Source organism: Armigeres subalbatus, chromosome 2 (genome assembly GCF_024139115.2).
Source record: "Armigeres subalbatus isolate Guangzhou_Male chromosome 2, GZ_Asu_2, whole genome shotgun sequence".
NCBI classification, from domain to species: domain Eukaryota; kingdom Metazoa; phylum Arthropoda; class Insecta; order Diptera; family Culicidae; genus Armigeres; species Armigeres subalbatus.
This window is the reverse complement of record NC_085140.1, coordinates 194,378,864-194,405,376: the sequence shown is the minus strand read 5'-3', so window position 1 is coordinate 194,405,376 and position 26,513 is coordinate 194,378,864. Positions and strand designations below refer to the sequence as shown.

Here is a 26,513-nt window from a genome sequence, read left to right as displayed (position 1 = left end):
CAGAAGAAAGCCATGTTTCACAGAGAGCAAATACATCACAATCGGAATTGCGAATCAAAAACTTGAACACGTCCAATTGCAGCACAGTGATTGTATCTTGTATGGCCGTATTATCCATCGAAAGATACAATTTCTGCAAGAAGGGGCCATGAAACAGTCAATTGCTTCAGATAAAACTGTTGAAATAAAGAGGTCAATGATTGGCCTCAATGAATCCGGAATATTGAAAAGATTCAAAAAGCGGTCCACGACGTCCTTAAAGGATATCAATCCTCGCTTGGACGAGATTCTGTTTTCGGAAGTGCGAGTAGCATTTTCCTTTTCATTGATAATCCTAGCCGGATGTTTCTTAGGAACATCGGTTTTAGGCAATGGCGGGAATGTCTTAGAGCAGCAGGGATCTGCAGTGAAGACTGGTTGCTTCAGGATTTTAAGTAATCCCCATTACCTTCAGATTTTGCCAAGCCTTTATGGATGACTTTTGTTTTCTTTCGGCGCGATCCCGGGGAAGACGGTTTGCTTCCTCTTTTCGGGCGCGTGTACCTCGAAGAATCATCCATGTCGGCTGCGTCAGAGTCCGATTCATCAATGGAGATGGAATCATAATAGTCACTTACTTGAACGGCAGCTGAAAAAGCAGTCTTGGCGGTGGCAGTGGCGGATGTGTCTTGCGCTTTAACCATTTCCGCATAAGACTGCTTGGAGCGCTGTACCAACGAGCGCTTCACTTTTTGGGTGCGCTTTTTGTACACCGGGCAATCTTGCAAACCATGGGCAGGATCCAAACCACAATAAGCACATTTTGTGGCTTGTTGCTGGCAGGTATCCTCCTGATGTCTTTGAAACATTTACCACAAAGTGGTTTGTTGTCACAAAACTCGGCAGTGTGACCTAATTGTTTGCAGTTGGTACAATTAAATACCCTTGGTACAAACAAACGCACCGGAAACAACATATTCTCGATATCTACATATTTTGGGAGCATCGAACCGGCGAACGTCACCCGAAGCGAGCCTGACTTAGCATATACCTTTTTACCATCTACTGTGGTTGCTGAATGCAATTCCTTGCAGTCCAGGATATACACGGTAGATTGCAGGGCATTCTTTAAGCGACCTTTCCCTGCAAGCACATCCTTGCAAGTTAAGCTCGCTGCGTTGATCACACCTTCTATTTCGACCTCCCGCGAGGGGACAAAATATTCAATGTTGTACGCCCTGTCGCCAGCAATTTCATTCGCCACCTGGTATGTAGGTGCGGTGATGCGTAGCTTGTTTCTGTTGATTTGATTGAATTCAAACTTCGTAAAACGACGCGTCAAGTCTCGTTTGATGCCGAGAAAATCTAGGCTTTTCGCTTTCTGCCGAAAGTAAACAACCCAAGGGCCAGGCGAAGATGCCTGGTAAAACCAAATGTGAAAGCTCTTTTGGTGGCTCACCACCTCCCATAGTCTCTGCTTCCATTCTCACCCCGAGAGGTGGAAGGACAATTCTGTCTTATACTAACTTAAAACTATTAGCGAATCAGAAAAAAAATAATAAGAAAAAAAACTAATTCAATTGATTTCAATCAGTCCCGCTCCAAAAGGGAGAACAATAAAACAAAATCTGCCACTTAACTGTGCTGCTGCTGTAGGTAGCAGCAGAAACAATAGCCTGCTTTACTGGCGTCGCCAGAAGCAGCTACTTCGCTCGCCGACAGTGATCGCCTTGGATCCGTAGGTAGGCACCACACAATAGACTCGCACTACCGAACAACACCCGCGATGAGACACAGCACACACGTCTGGCTCGTTCGAACTATCGGCACGGAATGAGTAAAACCTAATTATCTACAATTAATCCTAAATCTAAAACTATATTGAATAAGTAAGAGAATTTGTGGAATAAAAAAAAAGCTTATAGTAAGTAGAATATTATGAACTAAAAATATGTTGCTAATTTATGTATTTACATCTAGTTATCTACCTACTTAATCTCGAGCTTAATCTAAAGTTGATAAAACTAAGGGAAATTAGAAAGGAGAACACTGATAAAATTGTAAGTACACTATGCGAATTGTAAAACTAAAATAACAAACGAATTGAAATTATAATAAATTTGCAGCTAAAGCTGTTCCCATCCAACCTCGGGTTTCGTGGGACGCTAAAAGAAATCATCTTCGTAACAATCTTTTTACCTTCAACCTGTTGTCCTTCTGACCTTTTTCCTTTGACGTTTTGACCTTCGAACTTATGATCGTGTTGCGGTCAATATGCAATAACCTAATTTATACAATATGCAAACCATCTATGTCTTTCTTTGATCTTCTGACATCAAAATTTTTTTTTTAACTAATTTTATTTGCTAATTATTTTATACATGCATTCATCTCTTAGACTAGGTGTTCCGTGTTTTCTTAACACTATCATCCTTTCTTGCTTATTACATTTTTAGTTATTATTAATATATTTCAATTGCATCTGGCAGTAAGAATTTTTCCTCTGGTTGAATTGGACCATGTAGAAATTTTTACCTAATTTATACTAAGAGTAGCTGCTTAATCGTTACAATAGGAGATTGCAACTATTTTTGTCTAAAATTAGAAATTATTTTGTTGGACATTTGTTGCAATGTCTCAATATTAGAAATTCTATGAAGTTCATTGGTACTATACCACGGAGGTAACTTAAGAATCATTTTCAAAATTTTATTTTGAATCCTCTGAAGTGTCTTCTTTCTGGATCAGTTTAATAATGTACAGAGGAAAATTAAAATTCATCAATTTTACAATCAAACTTTCATGCCAAACACTGTCAAACACTAGATTAAGATATGCTACACCTTTGTTGAAATCAAACGCTCGAATGAGCAGCTGAAATCCACATAGCCTAAATCTTTGTACTATGTATTGTCTAACAAAAAAAAAACATTCCAGAACTGTACTTATTTTCGGGTTTCTTTCGAATCAGTTATGTACAACAGTACCCTCGGTGATATTGTGAGTTATTTCGAACCAACTGCTCCAAAGTTTTTGCACAACGTACGCTTTTGTAATCACGAATCACGATGTGAAACATTTTATATGCATATTTATAGCCTTTGCATTCCATTTCTCCTACATTTCAACGTAAGTAATAGCAAAACCGTTACTACAATGTCGAAGCAAATCAATCGATAGGAAAATTTTCTCCCCTCTCCTCCCCTCTGCGGCGAAGAAGCCCAATAATGCGAAACTTCTCCAGCAGTAATATCAATACCAAGACACATCGGTTTACCGAGAACTCTGACCGGAATTCCGAGAAGGCTTGCAGTAGCAGGCGGTAATAGTCCTTCCGGTTTAGACCGTCTACTTCACGTTATCGCTATCGATGTAGGTCATCAATGGAGGTCCACTGGCGCTGATGGGCACGGGTTAAGGGGATACATGAAAATATATATTTTTCAAATATGTACCTATACAAAATAAACAATCATCCATCACATGGTTATGGACATAACCCATGCTTCAAATAAATTTTAAAACTTTATTCATACAATAAATAACTACAAAGCGAAAAATGTAAAAGTCGAATACTACTAATAATTGAAGACTACTATAAATACGAGAAATGGATGTCAGACCCCCTTGTGTAAAACAAACTACGCCAATGCACTGCAACGATCATTGCATACAAGCAATAACCCTTCTCGGGGGGCTTCTCTATGTGTAAACTTGCTAAACGTCACAATCGAGGTCGGCGCATAATTTATCGTTTGTAAATTTCAAGCCCGGAGAAAGTTTTAAAATTGCCTTTTGAAGACTCCCCCCACTTTCCGTTTACGTAATGGCAGCCGATAATATGGGAACTAATCGAACCGCGTGTCGTGGTCGGAACAGCTGTTATTGCGATTAAATTTTGATTAGGTAAGAAGGCTTGCGGGTAGAGTCGTTGGCATAATGTTTCGAAACCTATGAATTGTGATCCTACCAGTCAGTCAGTTGAGAGGCTTGAAGTTTATGAACAAGTTTCATGGGGGAGGTTGAAAGTGTCTATAATGGTGGCGAGCTTTTACTCACCTTGGAATTCAAAGGGCATATCATGGATTTATTTTGATTAATTTTAGCTTTCTTGTACTTTTTGGTCATGTTCTGGCAGGGAGTGGGGTTTATTTTTCTTACGGTGCAAATCTTATAAAGCGTCAGTTCACAGAGGAGGTACGGCTTTCTGTACCGACATTCAACTGGTGAATATGAACTGCTCTTTTCCGAAAGCCAACTTAATGAGGTGGTAGTGTTTATTTTTATAAATTAACCTTAAAGATCATTCATCCCTATCTAAGCTTAATGTGACAGGACGGCAACGGAAAGTTTCAACAGTAACACCCTTTACAGACGTTATACGCATAACTGTCCCATGTACATAGGAAATCCCAATAAACATGGGACGAATATGCTTATGACGGCAGTTTAAGTCCCCCCAAATGCTCGTGACGAGACTGTGATTGTCTGTCGCGTTTATATGGAAACGGTAATGGAAACGTGCATGTTATATCTGAGCGATGATGTCGCGACGATAGCGACACTCGTGTCACGTGAGTTTGAACATGAAACGATTTAATCATACAAGGGAAGCTATCACAACCCGACAAAGAGGCGCGGCGCATGAAGCTCGACAGCTCTGGGACACACAAATTTCGATATAGGTAGGTACCAGGCGCCTCCAGAGTCCACATGCATGCACGAACTATTCGTACATGGGCCACAAGTTTTCCGGAAATAGAAAATAATCAATTTTGAATGCGACAATTATCAATATTTTTGAAATTTGTTTACAATTACATTGCAAATACCCATAAAATCACTGAAATTTAAAAAAGAGTCTGCTTAACCCTAGGCTTAACTGTTCATGTGAATTTTGGTAAAAGCTAAAAGCCGTTTGTTAATCTTTGGAAAACAAAAACTACCGTCGTGGCAGGTATTGTTGTTGTATTCCAGTATGCGAGGTGACAACGCTTCCCGGTACCGATGAGTTTGTTTCCTTCTTATCGCATAGGCACAGTAAGTGACGCCCATCATGGGAATTTATGGGCGAGTAATGCTGGTCGACAGTAAGAAAGTATTCGGGATTCTCATGTTTCGCATTTTCCGAACGATCTCCGAAATCGATTGGAGAATGTTGCGAATAGATTGATTTGGTAAATTTTGAGATAATTAGCCCATAAACCAATAAGGGGTTCGTCGCTTGAGAATTTCTTCGACGTTGATGAAATTTGCATGATTTATTATATAGGTTCGTCTTCTTCTTCTTATTGGCATTACATATCCCCTGGGATATTGCCGCCTTGCTACTTAGTGTTCATTAAGCACTTTAACAGTTATTAACCGCGAGGTTTCTAAGAAAACTTACCATTTAGAGAGTCCATTTCCCGGCACTTTTTCATGTCCCGGGATTCGGGATTTCTGAAAGAAAAAATGTTTCTGTGGTGGTTTGATACCCCTGCCCTCTGGCTTGGCTGGCTGGCGTGGCTGCGGCGTGCACTATTTTTTTAAGAGTTTTTTTTAAGAATTAAAATCGTTACATGACTGATCAAATAGTTTCAATTTTGTATTTAAGCACCATTCTTAAATGCCCTTTAATGTACTTTTGCGCGCCTCATTCAACATCCATTGACTGTTATTTTATAATATGCTGGGGTTAACCACAAAGGATCTAAATATAATTTGAAACACATAATTTTCCCTCCCAAAAGCCTAATGAACACTCAAAACGATGTCACATTTAATAAAGTGCTGATTTACGACTGCATAATTAATTTCAAACCCTTAAAATTGGAGCAACAGTGATTAAATAATTAAATTTATAAATAAATTATTTTGCTTTGGCACACCCGAGGAACGATTGGTTGGATGACATCCGGTGGCTACGTTGTGTATAAAGCAGATAATTATTGCAACAGATTGGAGCTCAGCATTTCCTTCCATCCGAATCTTATACACCCATTGCCATATCCACTGGAACTCCCGCTAACGAATTCAACAATCGTGCTCATAATTTTTCGGTGCTACTCTCATCTGTCGACTGCACGCTAACCAAACCAGAAGCAGGTCCCCGCCAATGCCAATGTTGTTGAGGTCGAGGATGATGTAAGCAGCTATTTCTGCTGCTAGAAGAGCTTTGGGACAAGGATCAACACAACGCGCATCGTATATTCGCCCGCTCTCTGTATTCGTTTGGTAAACCAACCGGAAAATTGGAGGGATGCGAAAATCCTAGAAGAAGCCAACTTCAGATTCAGCTGCGTCGTAGTCGTTGGTGGGGATTTTGTTCGTACTGTTGCTGAGTGCCGGTGCTTATTAGTGCGTTATTGACGTCATTTTATAGAGCTGGAATGTTTGTGTCTGGGATTCGCCGATTATTCCGGGCTGTGATGTGGGAATTTTACCAAGCAGAACATGATGTGACACTCAATTAACTACTTGAAGCTTGAAAATAGCTACGTAGATATAGTCCATGTTGTCAACTTGATGCTTTGCAATCAAATTATAGTATGCATCTATGTTTAATTTATTTTTTTGATTTGATGTAGGTAAGTCAAACGGGCACAGAACAATCAAAACTCGATTTTCAGGAGAAACCAGCAGAAGATCGTAAAGAGACGCAGCAACTGTATTGCACTAATAACGCACCAAAACTCTATGAATAGTTAAACCGTTTTCTTAAGGATCACGTGCGACAGCCCGACATGTGTAAAGACATAAACGGGAACCTTCTTATATAATATATTCTTATATATATATAGCACTAGCGATTTGTCGTATATCGATGGCGATATGGTGACGAACCTGGAAGCACTCGCGCAGGACATATTTTTTTCTGTTCCGGATATCCAGGATTGGTGAAGGTCCCTGTTGTTGACCAACTATCAAGGGAACTATTTAAACAGCAGTGACCAGTCGAAATCCAATTGTCCAATGATGAAGTGCGCTGTTCTCCGGAGATGAGGCTACCACAGCCAGTTGGACCTCAATTCGATGAATAACATCATTCCATAGCCCACTAAGGAAGGGAAGACAGTTCGAAGGGTTTTCATGATTTTTTTCAGAGCAGTGAGTTTCTGCAGGACCGATCAAAGTATCAGTGACACAGATTTTTCAGATCGCTAATTAAAAGAAAATACATAGCGTCGCAGAACGTGAGGACTCTGAAACCGATAATTTTCGTGTTCCTGGGGAACAGAATGGAGCAATATGAAACGAAGTTGAGAATGAAACCTTCCCAACTGATCTTGTTGTAGGTATGATTGAAAGAAGGTTTTTGTTTACCCGGTTTGAGGTGCCTGGGTAACTTGGTCACTGGGGAGGGTGGAATGATAACCCTGAAAACTCAGGGAGGCCCAAGCTGGCATATAAATATTGTGCTTCAGCCCTGTATGTTTTATGGATCAGACACTAGCAGTATCATCAACTAGGGCGTCACGAATACTGGAGGGTATACCGTAGTTCGACATGAGCACGGTGTGTTTGTCCGAAGAGGCTCAGTATCTCTAAAATACTCACTACACGAAAGTATAGGTTTTCCTCTTTCACGTAGGTGCATTTTTTTAATGTTCTATCGGGGGCCATTTTTCCATAAATCGGCTATCATTTGAGATTTCTATGGAGTTTGTTTATTTGATTTATTTTTCATCTGACTCATTTGTGGTCTTAATGAAAATTTAAAATGTTGACAAGGAATAACAAAGAAAACGTACTACATAAAAAGAACAAACATCATCGTCTTGAACAGAGTCGTTGTCTAAAGGACTGGGTCAAACTATTAAAATCAAACAGGTAAAAGACTACATTAAAAGTATTGCACATATATTAACGAGTCGTGGCTCGATTTAATTCAAAAAAATATATTTATTTAAACACTTCTATAGATCTTAACACTACGCGTACACGAACTGAACTGAACTTGATTAATAATTGTATAGACCTCGAAACCTCACAGCCTATTCTAAATCTGCTGACTCCAAAGGGTCCGAAGTTCGATGGTCGATGGTCATTCGATCCACTTGCTGACGCGGCATCCGTCCACTGGTTGCGTGGTGTAGGTTGTTGTCAAGCTTAACTTCTGGGTCAGCACATTGGTAATTGGTGCCAACGTAACTATATATCTAATAGGATCATGTTGTCCATATTCTACACTTCGTGCTCCAAGATGAAGGAAAGCCCGACGTCGTAGTGTCCTCTCCGGAGCGTAGATGTTGATGTCGGAGAGAATAGTCGGGGCATCAATTTTGCAAAGAATACAGCTTGCGCGTTTGAACGTCGTCGTTCGAGAGTTTCTAATCCGAGAAGTTGACAGCGTTCCCCGTAAGGTGGCAAATTGGCAGGGTTGTTCCACGGAAGAAAGCGACGGGCAAACCGAACGGTTTTTTCTGTATTGCTTCAATTCTGGTAATCCAATGAACGTGAAAAGGACACCAGGATACAACACTTGACTCCAGAATGGATCGCACTAGCGAGCAGTACAGGGACCGCAGGCAGTGTGGATCTCGAAACTCTGCAGATATTTTAAAGATGAACCCAAGTTGCTTATTGGCCTTAGAAATAACATCACAATAATGAGCTCGGAATGTGAGCCTACTGTCAAGCTTTACGCCCAAATCTTGTATTTGGCTTACCCTTTGTAGGGGCTTAGCATTAGCATTAGCATTGAGCAATTCGCACAAATTCGTAGGTGGTACAAGCCAAGACTATTGTATGAGAGTAGCAACACTTTCATCCGTTATTACACATATTGATTTGGGACTAATCACAATCTCTTAGATGGAAGCAATGCACTCTCCAATAGTAGAGATCTGTCCTGGCCACGTCCTTGCGAATGCTAAGGAAGGGAAAGGATGGTTAGTTGGACACCTACTTAAGAAAGATGCAGAGAACTCTACGACCTCTCATAGGTGTCACGGAATGTTTTGGGATTGTGTGGAAGGTTATAACATTAGGAATCGTTTTTGGTAGAACGTGACACAGAAAGAACTAAGATAGAAATACAAAGTAGGAAAGGGACGAGTCTGGAATAGAACCCACGACCTCCTGCTTATAATGCAGCAGCGGTAGCCACTAGACCACCGAGCTCGTCTTGGCTTACCCTTTGTAGGGGCTTGCACCAAAAATAGTGGAAAAAAATAAAAATGGTTCTAGATCCCCCGATAGAACATTTTAGTTTACCCACTATATGAATTATTATTATTTATTTATTCAGACTAAGGCCGAAGTGGCCTGTGCGGTATATAAGAGTCTTCTCCATTCGGCTCGGTCCATGGCTACACGTCGCCAACCACGCAGTCTACGGAGGGTCCGCAAGTCATCTTCCACCTGATCGATCCACCTTGCCCGCTGCGCACCTCGCCTTCTTGTGCCCGTCGGATCGTTGTCGAGAACCATTTCACCGGGTTACTGTCCGACATTCTGGCTACGTGCCCGGCCCATCGCAGTCGTCCGATTTTCGCGGTGTGAACGATGGATGGTTCTCCCAACAGCAGATGAAATTCGTGGTTCATTCGCCTCATCCACGTACCGTCCGCCATCTGCACCCCACCATAGATGGTACGCAGCACTTTCCTTTCGAAAACTCCAAGTGCGCGTTGGTCCTCCACGAGCATCGTCCAGGTCTCGTGTCCGTAGAGGACTACCGGTCTAATTAGCGTTTTGTAGATTGTCAGTTTGGTACGGCGGCGAACTCTATTCGATCGGAGCGTCTTGCGGAGTCCAAAGTACGTACGATTTCCAGCCAATATGCGTCTCCGAATTTCTCTGCTGGTGTCATTTTCGGCAGTCACCAGTGAGCCCAAGCACACAAATTCTTCTACCACCTCGATTTCGTCACCACCGATGCAAACTCGCGGTGGGTGGCTCACATTGCCTTCTCTTGAACCTCTGCCTATCATGTACTTCGTCTTCGACGTGTTGATGACTAGTCCGATCCGCTTAGCTTCCCTCTTCAGTCTGATGTAGGCTTCCTCCATCTTCTCAAAGTTACGTGCCATAATATCTATGTCGTCGGCGAAACCAAATAGCTGGACGGACTTATTGAAAATTGTACCACTCGTGTTAATCCCTGCTCTTCGTATTACCCTTCCAAAGCGATGTTGAATAGCAGACACGAAAGACCATCACCTTGCCGTAGCCCTCTGCGGGTTTCGAAGGGACTCGAGAATGCCCTGAAACTCGAACTACGCACATCACCCGATCCATCGTCGCTTTGATCAACCGTGTCAGTTTATCCGGAAAACCGTGTTCGTGCATTAGCTGCCATAGCTGGTCCCGATCGATTGTATCATATGCGGCTTTGAAGTCGATGAATAGATGATGTGTGGGCACGTTGTATTCGCGGCATTTCTGCAGTATTTGGCGAATGGCGAACACCTGGTCCGTGGTGGAGCGTTCGCCCATAAAACCCGCCTGGTACTGCCCCACGAACTCCCTTGCAGTTGGTGCTAGTCGACGGCATAAAATTTGGGAGAGTACCTTGTAGGCGGCGTTCAGCAAAGTAATTGCGCGGTAGTTGCTACAATCCAGCTTATCGCCCTTTTTGTAGATGAGACACACGATACCTTCCATCCATTCCTGCGGCAAAACTTCTTCCTCCCAAATCTTGGTAATGACCCAGTGCAGTGCTCTAGCCAGTGTCTCACCACCATGTTTAAATAGCTCTCCCGGTAATTGGTCAACCCCAGCTTTGTTGTTCTTTAGCCGGCCAATCTCCTCCTGGATTTCCTGGAGATCCGGAGCCGGTAAAATTATGTCCTGCGCGCGTTCTCCCAGGTCCATCACCATACCGCCATCTTCGTCTGCCACATCGCCATTCAGGTGTTCTTCGTAGTGCTGCCGCCACCTTTGGATCACCTCACGCTCGTTCGTACGAAGGTTCCCGTTTATGTCCTTACACATATCAGGCTGTGGCACGTGGCCCTTACGTGAACGGTTTAACTTCTCATAGAACTTTCGTGTGTTATTAGCGCGGTACAGTTGCTCCGTTTCTTCACGGTCTCGATCTTCCTGCTGGCGCTTTTTCCTCCGGAAAATCGAGTTTTGTCTGTTCCGCGCCTGTTTATATCGTGCCTCGTTCGCCCTCGTGCGGTGTTGCAGCAATCTCGCCCATGCTGCATTCTTCTCTTCCACTAACTGCTCACATTCGCCGTCATACCAGTCGTTTCTCTGATCCGAGGGCACCGTGCTTATTGCAGCGGTTGCGGTGCTACCAATGGCGGATCGAATATCTCTCCAGCCATCTTCAAGAGACGCTGCGCCTAGCTGCTCTTCCGTTGGAAGTGCCACTTCCAGCTGCTGCGCGTATTCTTGGGCTAGTCTACCGTCTTGTAGCCGCCCAATGTTAAGCCGCGGCGTCCGACTTCGACGCGTGTTGTACACCGTCGAGAGTTTTGAGCGCAGGCATACTGCAACGAGGTAGTGGTCGGATTCAATATTCGCACTGCGGTAAGTGCGGACATTCGTGATGTCGGAGAAGAATTTACCGTCGATTAGAACGTGATCGATTTGGTTTCCGTTTCTTGGTTAGGTGATCTCCATGTGACTTGTGGATATTTTTGCGGGGAAAAGAAAGAGGATAGGATATGAAAGAGGTAGCATATACCTTCACGGGGTTTGGTGTTTCAGAGATACTGATTTTTGAAAAATAATGTTTCCCCATAGAGATACCGTGAGGGGCACTCGAATTGCGGGCAACACCAAATTACGGATTATTGGACTCCACCGACTTCGCACACTATCCGGAAGGGCCTCCCTCTAAAACTGTGCGAGAGTCTGGTGTGGCCGCTACGGAGGTGGGAAATAATTTACTGGTTCTTGAGTCTAGGTAGATTGGTCAAAAGAGCCGTGAATCCTTTAATTCTTAGAAGTTGGGTGGTGTTGGTAGCAGCCTATTGCTGCTCTCAGTCCTGGTTGACGATCTTTCTTACCCATGCTTTGAAATCGGCCGGGGGACTGATATAGTGTACCGTGGGCCTCGATAACCGACCCCAGCAAACATGTCCGCAGTGACGTTTTCTGTGCCCTGGGATCGAAGCGAATGTGATGGACGTTGGCACGCAAAAATGGCCTGGATTCATGGATGTCGCAGGAAGTGGATGCGGTGATCAGTAGTCTTACTTTTGCTTGTCTTGAGACAGATCCGTCGGGATAGCTCCTAGTTTTCTTTTTTTTTTTTTGGAGCGCATCGCGATGGAGTGGTTTACGGTTTACGTTGGCTATAGGGGAGGGCCAGCTCCTCGCTGTATGCCAATGGACCCCGCCGGCCATCGTGTACAGAATCCGGTTGGTTGGCTCTGTTATTAGTCGAATTTTCTGATAGGAGGTCCAGAGACGCATAATGTAATACATCAATCGACTTAGCTCGACGAACTGAGGTGATGTCTGTATATGTGTATGTGTACAAATTTTGTAGACACATTTTGAAACTTAGCATTATCCGAATTATTCGCTATTGAAAGATCGGACTATGGGATCATAACTTATGGCCAAAATGTTATTTTTATGCCCAAAAAACGCAAAAAAAAATCTCATTTATATTTTTTAGTGTTTTGTGCACTAGAAAGGCATCAACATAGGCATATGTGGATTATTCAGGGTTTTTCCACTTATGTTCGGATTTTCGAAAATATTCCGGGAGAAATTCCCGAAGGAACTCCTTCAAATGTTCCTGAAGAGATTCTTGCAGGAGTTTCTGAAGTAATTTCCGAAGAGAGAAAATTATATAAAAATAATAATAGGTATTTGTTTGGAATGACGACTGCGGTGGGCCGGGCACGTAGCCAAAATGTCGGACAGTAACCCGGTGAAAATGGTTCTCGACAAAGATCCGACGGGCACAAGAAGGCGAGGTGCGCAGCGGGCAAGGTGGATCGATCAGGTGGAAGATGACTTGCGAACCCTCCGTAGACTGCGTGGTTGGTGACGTGTAGCCATGGACCGAGCCGAATGGAGAAGACTCTTATATACCGCACAGGCCACTTCGGCCTTAGTCTGAATAAGTAATAATAATTTGGAATGTCCATTAGAAATTCATTCGCGGATTCCTTTCATAATTCTTAAGAAAATTCCTTGAATATTTTTTTAAGAAAATTATTTAGATTTTGTTTCGACAATCTTTTCAGGTCGTTCTTCGAAAATTCCATCAAGAATTTATTCTGAAATTTCTCCCGAAATATATTTGGAAATTCCTTCAGGAATTACATCTAAAATTTCTTCAGAATATTCTCCAGAAATTCTCTCGGGAACTCCTCCAGGAATAATATTTTATCAAATTCCCTCAGTAGTTCCTATGAATATTCTTCCTGTGATTCATTCGGAAAACCTGCAGAAATCCCTTTACTGAAACAATATAAAATTCCTTTCTAATTTCCTGAAGGAATCTCAAAAGGAATTTCTAAAGGATATCTCGAAGGTCTATAGAAATTTCTGGAAGAGTTGCTAATAAAAACTTCCGGAGGAATTATTTATGGTTTTACTGAAAGGAAAAGGAAGTTCCGAAGGAATTTCCTGATGAATTTACAAAGGCCTTTCCAGTGGATTTTCCGAAGGCATTCCTGGAGTAATTGGAGAAATTTTCTAAATTATTCCTGGTGCGGAAAGAATTTCTGAAGGATTTTCAGAGGAAATTTCCAAACAAACAAATACCTAATGGAGATTTTTTTGAAATTCTCGAAGTAAATGTGAAAGAATTAATAAAGAAACTTTCGACGGAATTCTTATATGAATTCACAAAGGAATTTCCAATTGAATATCCGAAGCAATACATACTGGAATTTCCAAATAATTGCCTATATGAGCTTGAGCTTAATTGACTGGCCGTAGTTGTTAATCCATTTTGACGAGCTGTTCCTGCACAGAGAACCAACAGATGTTTGCTTGGGACTAGCACTTATCTTCAATGTACAAGTAGGGTTTCTTTCTTACCCCATTCCCGGCCTAACATGCGTACGACTGCATTATTTAATTGATATTTATGACAGGAAGCAACTTTTCCTGAATTTCGTGGGCCGTGCAATACTGCAAAGGGGTTCACTTCTGCTTAAAAATAGCTTTTCTTGGTGAACATCGTTTGAAAAAGCTTTCATTTGATTTAAATTAACGACGTGCAGCACTCATTTCAGTCATAGCGATTGCATATCCGGCCCCCTTCCAAACCAGTTCCCGGTCTAAGCAAAATTTCGCTCAATCTCTCAACATCTTACTCTCATTCTCTTTCGGGACGGTAGAAAATGCGACGTAAACAAAAATATGCAAGATCAACGCCGACATATTTGGTTGAAAAGATATATTCACTCATCCAAATTACTTCCAAACGCTTAAAAACTATATTTTTTTCCTTTTTTGAAATCGAGAGAATTATAAATAACATGATAGCGTCAACGTTTTAAATAGTTTCCCTAAAAACGATGAAGGATTTTTTTCATACTAAAAAAGACTCCTGGCCTTTTGGCAGCACGGTGCGGCTAGAAGTTCTTATGCCGAGGTGAAATTTTGTTCGGTTTGAGGATTCATTTTTAAATGTATTCTAATATTTCTAATATGTTTATATTAGTTCTAGTGAAACAAACAAATAGAAAAGAATAAAGTGCGTGAGTTTAGAATTATTGTGTGGTATTTAAAAGGTTCAAGCATTGATTGTATCGAGAACTGTGACGATTTTCAGGTAGGGTTAAGACAGGCATTTTCGTCTGTTCGTCATAGCCAGAGTGAAAAATAATCAAAAAATTTTAGTGAAGTCCATTTTTCTTCATTTGTCAGTTCACTTCCGACACATTCATAGTCGGCTCTGGACAGTCAATATTCAGTTGAGTATTAGTCATTGAATATTTATGCACATTTTACAAATTGATAAATTATCTGAAATCTGAACACGTTTCAAATGAGTAAAGTGATTTATACTCCTACACAGGACTGAATCCGATTTTCATCCGCGAGGCACTTTCAGCGGTAAACATCAACATAAACAATGCTAATTATGTTTTTTCTGCACATAGTAAACACATTCAGTGACAGTCGAATGAATGAGTTCATGGAGTAGTCGTCTGACTATGTCATTCTATGTTTTGAATATTCTTGCGATGTTTGTCAAAATTTGGACCGAAGTTGCTTCATGAAGATGAATATTTTAAGCTCTGGTCATAGCCTCGAGGGGCAGCAGGGACTATGTCGAAGGGCTTGACGATCCCTCCCCAGGCCATCTGCGAGTTGTGGCGCCTGCCTAGGATGTGGTGGGGTTTGACAGTGGGCCCTGTTAAACCTCTATAAAAAGCTGCATGTATCCGCAAGTAGGCTCCGCCAAAGCGACCGTGTGCCGCTCAAAGCGCACAAGCCCAAGTCCTGGTTTTTTTTGTTAAATATCTTGGCTGTGCATATGCACAGCATATGTTTCGAAATGGACAAATTGATATGAAATTTGCGAAAAAGAATCCACGTGTCTTGGAGGGACTCGAACCCTCAACCTCCTACTCTCTAGATAGGCGTGATAACCCCTACACAACAAGACCACTTAAAGGTCACGTTTGCGGAAAAGCCATCAGAATCCGAGTATCAACCTCCACCGCGGCTAGCTCTCTTTTTTGCAAATTGAATATCTTTCGGATGCTTGATTTGTCCAATCTCCACATGTGCTTTACTATTGTATACCCACAGCCAAGCGAGTGCACATTGTTTATTAAACGAGAGGATCGCACTCCATGCCCCCCAGTAACTGTCTGGGCGGGACGGTATAGGGGTGTAGGGGTTATCACGCCTATCTAGAGAGTAGGAGGTTGAGGGTTCGAGTCCCTCCAAGACACGTGGATTCTTTTTCGCAAATTTCATATCAATTTGTCCATTTCGAAACATATGCTGTGCATATACACAGCCAAGATATTTAACAAAAAAATGGTTTTCGTACGGCCGAGTTGCCGAATAATATGCAATTAATTCCAAGTCCTGGTGTTAGGTGGGACGCTAAACAGCCCTGACACGACGGCCCTCCGACGAGACAGGAGGTTTGCGCAGGCCCAATAAGCCGCCTTTAAAAACAACTATTACGAACGACATAGAAGATAATACGACTCGATACAATCGGCAACGACCTAGGCGACGAATAAAGGATCACGATTGGAAGCTCGACTGGTATGACGGCGAATGTGAGCAGTAGACTGGCCCAACTTGGTATGGGGAGAAAAAATGTTGTCGAATTCCACGGGGCACCCCCCAGAATTGTGTCTTTGGGTGAGAAAATCAATCTCTGAAAATTTCAGCTCAATCGCTTGTTGCATAAGCTGGCGCATTTGATTTGAAGTTTGTATGGGGATTTCAGCCAAAATGTATAGGAAAATACACCTTCGTCACTCATTCGATCTGGAAATTGGTTCTGATTGCTCGATTGACCTCAGAATTGCAAAAACGGCAGTTGGTATGCTACAGAACAATTTCACAGAACATTGCATGATGATTAAATGAACTTTTATATAGTTTTCGGCTGATTTATTAGGAGCTGATTTGTGAATTTTTGGATTTTTTGAACGAATCGCATCAGCCAAAACCTATATAAAAGTTCATTTAATCATCATGCAATGTTCTGTGAAATTGTTCTGTAGCATACCAACTGCCGTTTTTGCAATTCTGAGGTCAATCGAGCAATCAGAACCAATTTCCAGATCGAATGAGTGACGGAGGTGTATTTTCCTATACATTTTGGCTGAAATCCCCATACAAACTTCAAATCAAATGCGCCAGCTTATGCAACAAGCGATTGAGCTGAAATTTTCAGAGATTGATTTTCTCACCCAAAGACGCAATCCTGGGGGGTGCCCCGTGGAATTACACAACTTTTTGTTTCCTGGGCCAGTCTAGTGAGCAGTTAGTGGAAGAAAAGAATGCAGCATGGGCGAGATTGCTGCAACACCGCACGAGGGCGAACGAGGCACGATACAAACGGGCGCGGAACAGGCAAAACTCGATTTTCCGGAGGAAAAAGCGGCAGCAAGAAGATCGAGACCGTGAAGAGACGGAGGAACTGTACCGCGTTAATAACGCACGAAAGTTCTATGAGAAGTTGAACCGTTCACGTAAGGGCCACGTGCCGCAGCCCGATATGTGTAAGGACATAAACGGGAACCTTATTATGAACGAGCGTGAGGTGATCCAAAGGTGGCAGCAGCACTACGAAGAGCACCTGAATGGCGATATGGCAGACAACGGTGGCGGTATGGTAATGAACCTAGGAGCACGCGCGCAGGACATGCGACTTCCGGCTCCGAATCTCCAGGAAATCCAGGTGGAGATCGGCCGGCTGAAAACAACAAAGCCCCTGGAGTTGACCAACTACCAGGAGAGCTGTTTAAACACGGTGGTGAAGCACTGGCTAAAGCGCTGCACTGGGTGATTACCAAGGTTTGGGAGGATGAGGTTCTGCCGCAGGAGTGGATGGAAGGTGTGGTGTGTCCCATCTACAAAAAGGGCGATAAGCTGGAATGTAGCAACTACCGCGCAATCACATTGCTGAACGCCGCCTACAAGGTACTCTCCCAAATTTTATGCCGCCGACTAACACCAATTGCAAGAGAGTTCGTGGGGCAGTACCAGGCGGGACTTATGGGTGAACGCTCTACCACAGATCAGGTGTTCGCCATACGTCAGGTATTGCAGAAATGCCGCGAATACAACGTGCCCACACATCATCTATTTATCGACTTCAAAGCCGCATATGATACAATCGATCTGGACCAGCTATGGCAGCTAATGCACGAAAACGGATTTCCGGATAAACTGATACGGTTGATCAAGGCGACGATGGATCGGGTGATGTGCGTAGTTCGGGTTTCAGGGGCATTCTCGAGTCCCTTCGAAACGCGTAGAGGGTTACGGCAAGGTGATGGTCTTTCGTGTCTGCTATTCAACATCGCTTTGGAGGGAGTAATACGAAGGGCAGGGATTGACACGAGTGGTACGATTTCACGAAGTCCGTCCAGTTATTTGGTTTCGCCGACGACATTGATATCATGGCACGTAACTTTGAGAGGATGGAGGAAGCCTACATCAGACTGAAAAGCGAAGCTAAACGGATTGGACTAGTCATCAACACGTCGAAGACGAAGTACATGATAGGAAGAGGCTCAAGAGAGGTCAATGTGAGCGACCCACCACGAGTTTCTATCGGTGGTGACGAAATCGAGGTGGTTGAAGAATTCGTGTACTTGGGCTCACTGGTGACCGCCGATAACGATACTTTGGACTCCGCAAGACGCTCGATCGAATAGAGTTCGCTGCCGTACCAAACTGACTATCTACAAAACGCTTATAAGACCGGTAGTTCTCTACGGACACGAGACCTGGACGATGCTCGTGGAGGACCAACGCGCACTGGGAGTTTTCGAAAGGAAAGTGTTGCGTACCATCTATGGTGGGGTGCAGATGGCGGACGGTACGTGGAGGAGGCGAATGAACCACGAGTTGCATCAGCTGTTGGGAGAACCATCCATCGTTCGCGAAAATCGGAAGACTGCGGTGGGCCGGACACGTAGCCAGAATGTCGGACAGTAATCCGGTGAAAATGGTTCTCGACAACGATCCGACGGGAACAAGAAGGCGAAGTGCACAGCGGGCAAGGTGGATCGATCAGGTGGAGGACGACTTGCGGACCCTCCGCAGACTGCGTGGTTGGCGAAGTGCAGCCATGGACCGAGCTGAATGGAGAAGTCTTTTATGAGCAGCACAGGCCACTCCGGCCTTAGTCTGATGATAAATAAATAAATAAATCATAGCCTCGAAAACCGATAAATGAGACACTTTTTTGCCAAACTCAACCTTACTAAATCGTAAACTCAGGAGAATCGTTCTGCTATAGTGGAGTTTTAGCAAATGGACGTTGTTTTCGTTGGTTTTAGCCCCTACGACGATGGACGGAAATACCTGCCGTGTCCCTAGGTGTTTATATGATAATACCGTTTTGTAAAAGTGGAAAGATTCACTCTGGCTCAGTAGTGTAGCAACGGAGAGCGAATGTTCGGAATCTACATTTTTATTTTCTATGATTAGACCAATTAGGAGTGAAATAAATGGTTGGAAAATATCGAGTATTGTACGAAATAAATGGGAGACCTTTTCAAAATTATCAATCAAAAGCCTACGGCTTCCAAAAAGTATAAATTCTTAGTTTTCTGTGAAGTGAGCCGGGAATCGGATCCATAGGCCCAAGTAGTGATTTACCCTACAGGTGATCTCATTTGTTAGGTCACACTGGCGCCTGCCACGTCAGAATGCAAGTCAATGTAGGGAAGAGGACGGAAATGATGATGCAATTACTCGCCCACTGCAAGCCGAATATACCTCTGAACTTGTCACGAGCTCAAGCGGAATTTTTGGGTGAGGTTGACGACGGGCAAAGGTTCGTCTTGGTTAACGAGTTGCCCAGCTAATGTGAAAGAAGATAGCAATTGTTGGAATTCTAGGAAACGAGCTTTTCCGTTCATTTCCAATGAATCGCCTGCTTTGAGCGTGCTTACAGCGGCACACTAGGAGTTAACTTTCTGAAATCAGTATGGCGAAAGGCATCTAAGGTTCGATTTCTCAAAATTAAGCACTTTCATCAAAAAAATATTTGGTAGGCATGGTAGCGGACACCATCCTACATAATCGGTACCAAATAGTTTTTCATGAAAAGTTTCTTATTTTGAGAAAACCCGCGTTAGATGACTTTCGCCATACAAATTTCTGGCGGTTAACTCTTGCTGGCTATTTTGCGCATATACTATAGCGCCTGGATGTGACAGCGGTGGGTAGAAAATCAGCCACTGCCAATAATTCATTCTAGCAGTATGGTCCAGCGATTGCTGGAACGGAACGTGAGAAATATAGATAAAGATACAAAGTAGGAGGAATGGGACAAGCCTGGGATTGAACCCATGACCACCTGCGTATGAGACAGAAGCGTTAGCCATATGACTACCAAGCTCGACATACTGGAATTTCCAAAGAAGTTCCTATATTACTCAAAAATTCTTCCGAATATAACTCCAAGAATTCCTTTGAAACAACTCATGGGTTCGATTCCCAGCCCCTCCACCAAACCCTCGTCAGTCGCCGGATTCGCAGCCCATACGGTGGCGTTTAGGGTACGCGCCTTACCGTCACGGTTGCCTGATGACGACTGACAACTTCTCGCGTGATTTTTGAAAACGTCGTAAGTCCAAAAGAGAGGCTCTCTTTGTTTACTTTCTCTTTCGATTATTACAAAGCCATACTAACATTTACATTGGATTTTCCTGCACCGATCTGAAGAAAATAGCTTTGTCTAGTGTGCTGAGGTGAAAATATTGCAACAAATTTTAAACTAGCCTAGATATTATCGAAAGAGAGCGTAATGAAAAAGAGTCTCTCATTTGGACTTACGACGTTTTCAAAAATCACGTGAGACTTGTTCTCGGAGGCATTCCTCCAACGTTATCCGGATAAATGGGAACCGAACAATGCAACGATCATCGGATGGACGACGTAGACAAACGGACACAATGGACTCACGATGAGATGGACTGGCAACGACAACAATAATGAATAATTGAAATCTAAAAATAGATTCTGTGTGGATTTTGTACAGCATTCTGCTGTAGATCTCGGCACAGTAGCGGTTAAGAAACACAGAGTGTCTACCAAATAAAGAAAGGAATAAAACAAAATCCTTTGAAAGTTTCTCCAGGAACAATTAAAATTCTAGGAAAGCCATTTTTTCTAGGTAAAGGTTAATGGACTAATAGAAAATCGCTCAGTGTGGAGATCTTTTAAGTCGCCCCTCTGTACCACTCGAGGTGCACAGGACTTACAAGTTAATACCTATTTGAACTGAGCTTTTCTCCAGCTTTTCTTACTTTTGAGTAACCGAGGTGAGATTGACTGCGCGGTGCGAGTTACTTTCTGGAGTGCTTTTAACTTTTAGAATTTACATTGATAGCTTCGATATTGCGGAAGGTACTCTCGTACTTTTGAAAAAATCTATTTGTTGAAATAAGAGGATTGCAATTCTGAATGGGAAGTTAAATACAAATCAACATGCTCCATCGTGTCTTAGTAGAAGTATTGTATGCTTTTCTGAACAACACGCTTACGGAGCATCGAAAATCATGTTAAATGTCTTAAGAATTATTCTTGATCTACGATTCGCGCCAATATTCATTTCTGTAAACCATTAAATTATTATTTGCTTTAACCCTGTCTCAAGAGGATAAATCCTAATCAGATCCATCAAGACGGGACAATTAAATTAAATTAAAATTTTCTTATCCTTCTCTATCTACAGCTCCCACGCCATACTCCGTTGTCAACGGAAAATCCCAACGTAAATAACAAGGGACGAAAAATTAGCGACGGCTCATTTCCCTGCAAGCCTCTATCGTAAGGAAAGCCAACTTCACGCCACAATCGCCGTAAAAGGGAATTGTAGCCAGCCCACTCGACGTCGCCCGTCCCATCAAACCATTATCGGCGTCGTCATCGGGCTGGACAACATCCACACGAAAGCTCTCATTTGCGGCCCGGTCACAATTTGACCACTTACCACAAAGGGAAGAAAAACGACCAAACGGAAACGTCAGAAACACAAAACAAGGGGCGCCGGGAAACAACAGAAACGAAAACACTCCAGCCATGGGCACGACATCGATGGCCGGCATACTTGTGGCGGCAGCCGTCTCCATTTTTAGCCTGGTAACAGCCGGGGAAGCCGGAGTAGGGGGAGGCTTCGCCGAAACGGACACGGGCTGCGGCGAAGGAAGTCTTCCGATACTGGCTGCAGCAACAAGTGCCACCAATTACGATGCCGATTTCAGTGAAAATGGCACTAATTTGCTGACGGCGATAACTCCATTAGCGCTGATGTCCAAACACGGTGGCACTTCCGGCGGTGCCAAGCACCAGGAGGATGTGTCTCCGGTCACCCTGTCGACCGAGTGGCCTCGGCTGGCCCGGCTTCTGCTGCTGGCCAGTTTGTCCGTAATTGGCAGCATCGGTAACGTGTTTATGATTTCCTCGGTCATGATCGAGGACCACCTCAAGAAGGCAGGTAAGCATCCACGTGCTCGGCGCTAGATGATGAAGTTTTCTTTTATTCAATATCCGGTTCTAGTGAAATATACGTTTGATGCGTGAGTTTTCAATTTTTATGAGGAAAGTTTTCAACCCTAGGAGAGTGATTAGTACAGCTTTTATCTTTTTCCACTTTAAAAAATAAGACATTTTTCTTCTCTTCAAGTAGCAACTAGAATTTCTTCTTCCATCTTTCTTGTTCGACGACTTCAATTTAGAACCTCGCAACCAATCCTTATTTTAACATTTTTTCACACAATATATCTACATTTTAGACATACATCAGCGTGGAGAGCAGCCGCTGGTAGTCGTTGACGGATATAGATTTATAGCATTTTTAAAACCAAATCATGTTTTTAAATCATTATAGATCTTAAATCGTTGCTAGGATCGTAACGAAAGGAGTATAGAGCAAATTTCTTCATGTGATATTTTTCATTTGTCCCTCTTCAGTCCATTTCCTAATCATAAAAAACTATATAATAATCTATGAGAACTTAGTGTGTGTTATGGAGGAGACTGGGTAATGGAAAATTTAACTGTAGTTGTATCCAAAGTACTGCCAAATACTATAAAAATAATAAAGAGTATAAATTTCGTTTGATTTCGTTTTTTATTTTATTTTTTATATTTTTTTATGGCACTAATGATAATAGTTGCCCCTTTGTTCCAAACAAATAGGAGTTGGGACTCTGCACCTTTTCTCGAAGTGAATGTGGATATTTTTTTTCCAAGATAACTGTTGTACTACACTACGAAATCCCAAACTCGATTCTATCATGATGTTATGTCAACGATTTTCATCATGGTTTTTGTCATAAATGTTTTCTTAAGTGGGACGAACTATAAAAATGACTATATGTGAAGAAAAACACTCTTCGACTTCTTTCATTTCTTTGCCTCTGGGTCTACTTCTGCTGCAATGTCCTGCTGGGTGCCAATCAAACGCTTCTTTGCAGATTTTCTTTCGTCCCCAACGTAAGGTGTGGCCGACTTCCGTTCTTCTTCTTCCTCTTCAGGGCTCTACATTCCAACTGGAACTCCACTTGTCCATTATTCAGCAGAACAAAGTTTAGCCTCGCTAGTGATCCATGAAGGTTATGACCTCTGGAGTTGGTGAACCGGGAACTCCAGTTCATTGCTCACGCCACAAATATCGGTTACAAACCGGTTAGTTTTGCTAATAACGTAATAAACGGCTCTATTCTCTGTCTTGGCAGACAATAGCAGCTTCAGAAGAAAATTCAAATTACTTCCCCACAGCATTTGCATGAACCTTCTTTTTCCAGCTCGTGTGTTGCGTCAACAAATTGGGTTGTGTAGACATGTTGGGCTGCAAAATGGTGGGTTGACACCAAGGAAGGAGCGCCCAACAGAGCTCTGGTCCCCACAAGTCCCTATCTCACGCTTCCACGGGTCGTCCGATGACAAAAGACCGCCAGCTAAAGGTTGTGTACTTAGCTGGTAGTGCAGCCTGGGCACTGTTGTCCTTCTGACATCAGCTAGAGTGAGAAGGTACGCATCGAGCGTCTGTTCACCAGGAGGTGCGGCTCAAACAGCGTCTGCCTGGTACCCAGCGGCTGATTAACGAAATGCTGTATCGCGTCAGCTATACCTAAGGTGGCAGCCCCATCATCGCGATGTAGGTAACGCGACCCCGGTAAGGTAGCTTACTGAAGCCTCTCAAATACCACGAAAAATGGAGATAGAAGAAAAAAAGAACGTTATTTTTGGCAACCGACCCGGCAACGAAATAAGGACTATGATTGGAAACTCGGTACCTGGAATGTCAGGACCCTAAATGAACCTGGACGAGTGAGCCTTCTGGCTCGTGAACTGCAGAAGGTTGGAGTGAACGTGGCTGCTATTCAAGAAGTCCGATGGACTAGATCCGGAGAACGTGAATTCCGAGCCGACCAATACTGCATTCAAGTATAACATCTATCACAGCGGCGGCGAAAAAGCAGAGCATATGAGTTGGTTTCGTAGTAATAGGCAAGCAGATGAAGCGAGTGATGAGGTGGAAACCCATTAGCGAACGAATCTGTGTGTTGTGGATACAGGGCAAATTCTTCAGTTACAGCCTAATCAACGTGTACGCACCGACAAACGATAAATCCGACGACGTGAAGGACACGTTTTAAGAATGTCTTGATAAAGCCTATGGGAAGTGCCCAAAGCATGACGTGAAAATTGTTATCGGAGACGCTAACGCTCAGGTCGGTAGAGAGGATTTTTTCCGTCCCATAATCGGTAGGGAGAGCCTTCACTCCGCTACCAATGACAACGGCCATCAGTAGCACCTACTTCGCACGAAAGAACAACCGAAAGCACACCTGGAGACACCCAAATGGTGAAACTTGCAACCAGATAGACCATGTTCTGGTGAATGGGCGCCATTTCTCGGATGTTATCGATGTGCGGACATTCAGAGGTCCGAACATTGACTCTGATCACTACCTCGATGTCAGTAGAATTCGATCACGGTTGTCAACTGTATCGAACGAAAGATCACAGCGAACGATGCGTTACAATATCCAGCGATTGTCGGCGGAAGGAGTATCGGCTGAGTACCGCCAGAAGCTCGACGAACGGATAAGTGCAATCAACGTTAGCGACAACATCAACGATCTATGGAGTCGATCCGTGGAGCGGTGAGCACAACAGCACGAGAAGTGGTAGGCACTGCACAGAGGCGACCCAGGACGGGATGGTTCGATGTGGAGTGCCAGAGAGTGACAGACGAGAAGAACGTTGCCAGAAGCCGGATGTTGGTGTCAGGTACCCGATCGAATAGAGATCGGTACAAAGAAGCAAGAGCAGCCGAAAACGAACCCACCGCAGGAAGAAAAAGAGTACGAAGAACAAGTGATTAGCGAGAGGCGCAGGAAAAATGGAGCAGAACGATATGCGGAGGTTTTATGAGTCTATCAATGGCGTGCGGAGAAAGGCAGCGCCAGCTCCCGTCATGTGCAACGACCAACAAGGGAATTTGCTGACAGATAAAACTGAAGTGGCTGCCAGGTGGAAGCAACACTTCGAGACTTTGTTGAATGGAGGAAGTGACGGTGCATCGGTGAACAGAATAAATATTAGCGACGATGGACAAGCTGTAGAGTCACCTACACTAGATGAGGTTAAAAAAGCTGTCAAAGAGCTGAAAAACAATAAGGCTGCGGGGAAGGACCAGCTCCCGGCTGAACTTCTCAAACATGGCAGTGAGCAGCTTTATGAAGTTCTGCACCATATTATGTCGAAAATATGGGAATACGAGGAAATGCCTGCTAGCTGGTTGGACGGCCTCATTTGCCCTCTCTTTAAGAAAGGGCACAGACTGGAGTGCGCCAATTACCGAGGAATAACCCTCCTTAATTCGGCGTACAAAATTATGTCCCGTATTCTGTTCAACAGATTGAGACCGCTTGAAGAGTCCTTCGTCGACGAATACCAAGCAGGTTTTCGTGAGGGCCGATCAACGACGGATCAAATGTTTACCCTGAGACAAATCCTTGATAAATTCCGGGAGTACAACTTGCAGACACATCATCTGTTTATTGATTTCAAGGCGGCGTACGATTCAGTGAAACAGAATGAATTATGGCAAATTATGCTTGAACATGGTTTTCCGGCGAAACTGATACGGCTGATTCGTATAACGTTGGACGGATCGAAATCAAGTGTAAGGGTTGCGGATGAAATATCGACGTCATTTGTTACCTTAGATGGATTAAAGCAGGGTGATGCACTCTCGAACCTACTGTTCAATATAGCGCTCGAGGGAGCGATTAGGAAAGCTGGTGTGCAAAGAAGCGGTACCATTATCACAAAATCGCATATGCTCCTGGGATTTGCGGACGATATCGATATTATCGGAATTGATCGCCGCGCCGTGGAAGAGGCTTTTGCGCCTTTTAAGAGGGAGACAGCGAGAATTGGACTCACGATCAATACCAGCAAAACGAAGTACATGGTCGCTGGCAATCAACGTGGGTTCATTAGTGGTGGTGGTAGCGAAATAGTGCTGGGTGGTGGAAAATTTGAAGTGGTAGAAGAATTTGTGTATCTTGGAACATTAGTGACGTGCGATAATGATGTTACCCGCGAGGTGAAAAGGCGTATTGCAGCTGCAAATAGGGCTTATTACGGACTTCGTAACCAGCTTAAGTCCCGTAGTCTGCAAACGAAAACAAAACTCGCGCTGTATACTACTCTGATTCTTCCGGTGGCTTTATACGGCCATGAGACATGGACGTTAAAGGAGGCTGATCGAAGAGCTTTCAGAGTGTTTGAGCGTAAGGTGCTGCGGACAATACTCGGCGGTAAACAGGAGAACGGTATCTGGCGGCGTCGCATGAATCACGAATTGTACCAGGTGTATAAAGGACTGGATATTATTAAGCTTATACAACACGGCAGACTACGGTGGGCTGGTCACGTTGTTCGTATGC

At 43.4% G+C, this 26,513-nt stretch overlaps 1 protein-coding gene across 2 annotated transcripts in view; it reads left to right on the top strand.

The window, feature by feature from the left end:
* LOC134211452 (melatonin receptor type 1B-A-like) overlaps positions 1-26,513 on the top strand; it is a 272,782-nt gene that overhangs the window by 231,930 nt on the left and 14,339 nt on the right. For both annotated transcript variants that reach the window (XM_062688320.1, XM_062688321.1), the window contains exon 3: positions 21,281-22,042. In XM_062688320.1, the coding sequence (XP_062544304.1) occupies positions 21,628-22,042 (415 nt within the window). In that variant the 5' untranslated portion in view covers positions 21,281-21,627. The remainder of the gene's footprint in view (positions 1-21,280; positions 22,043-26,513) is intronic.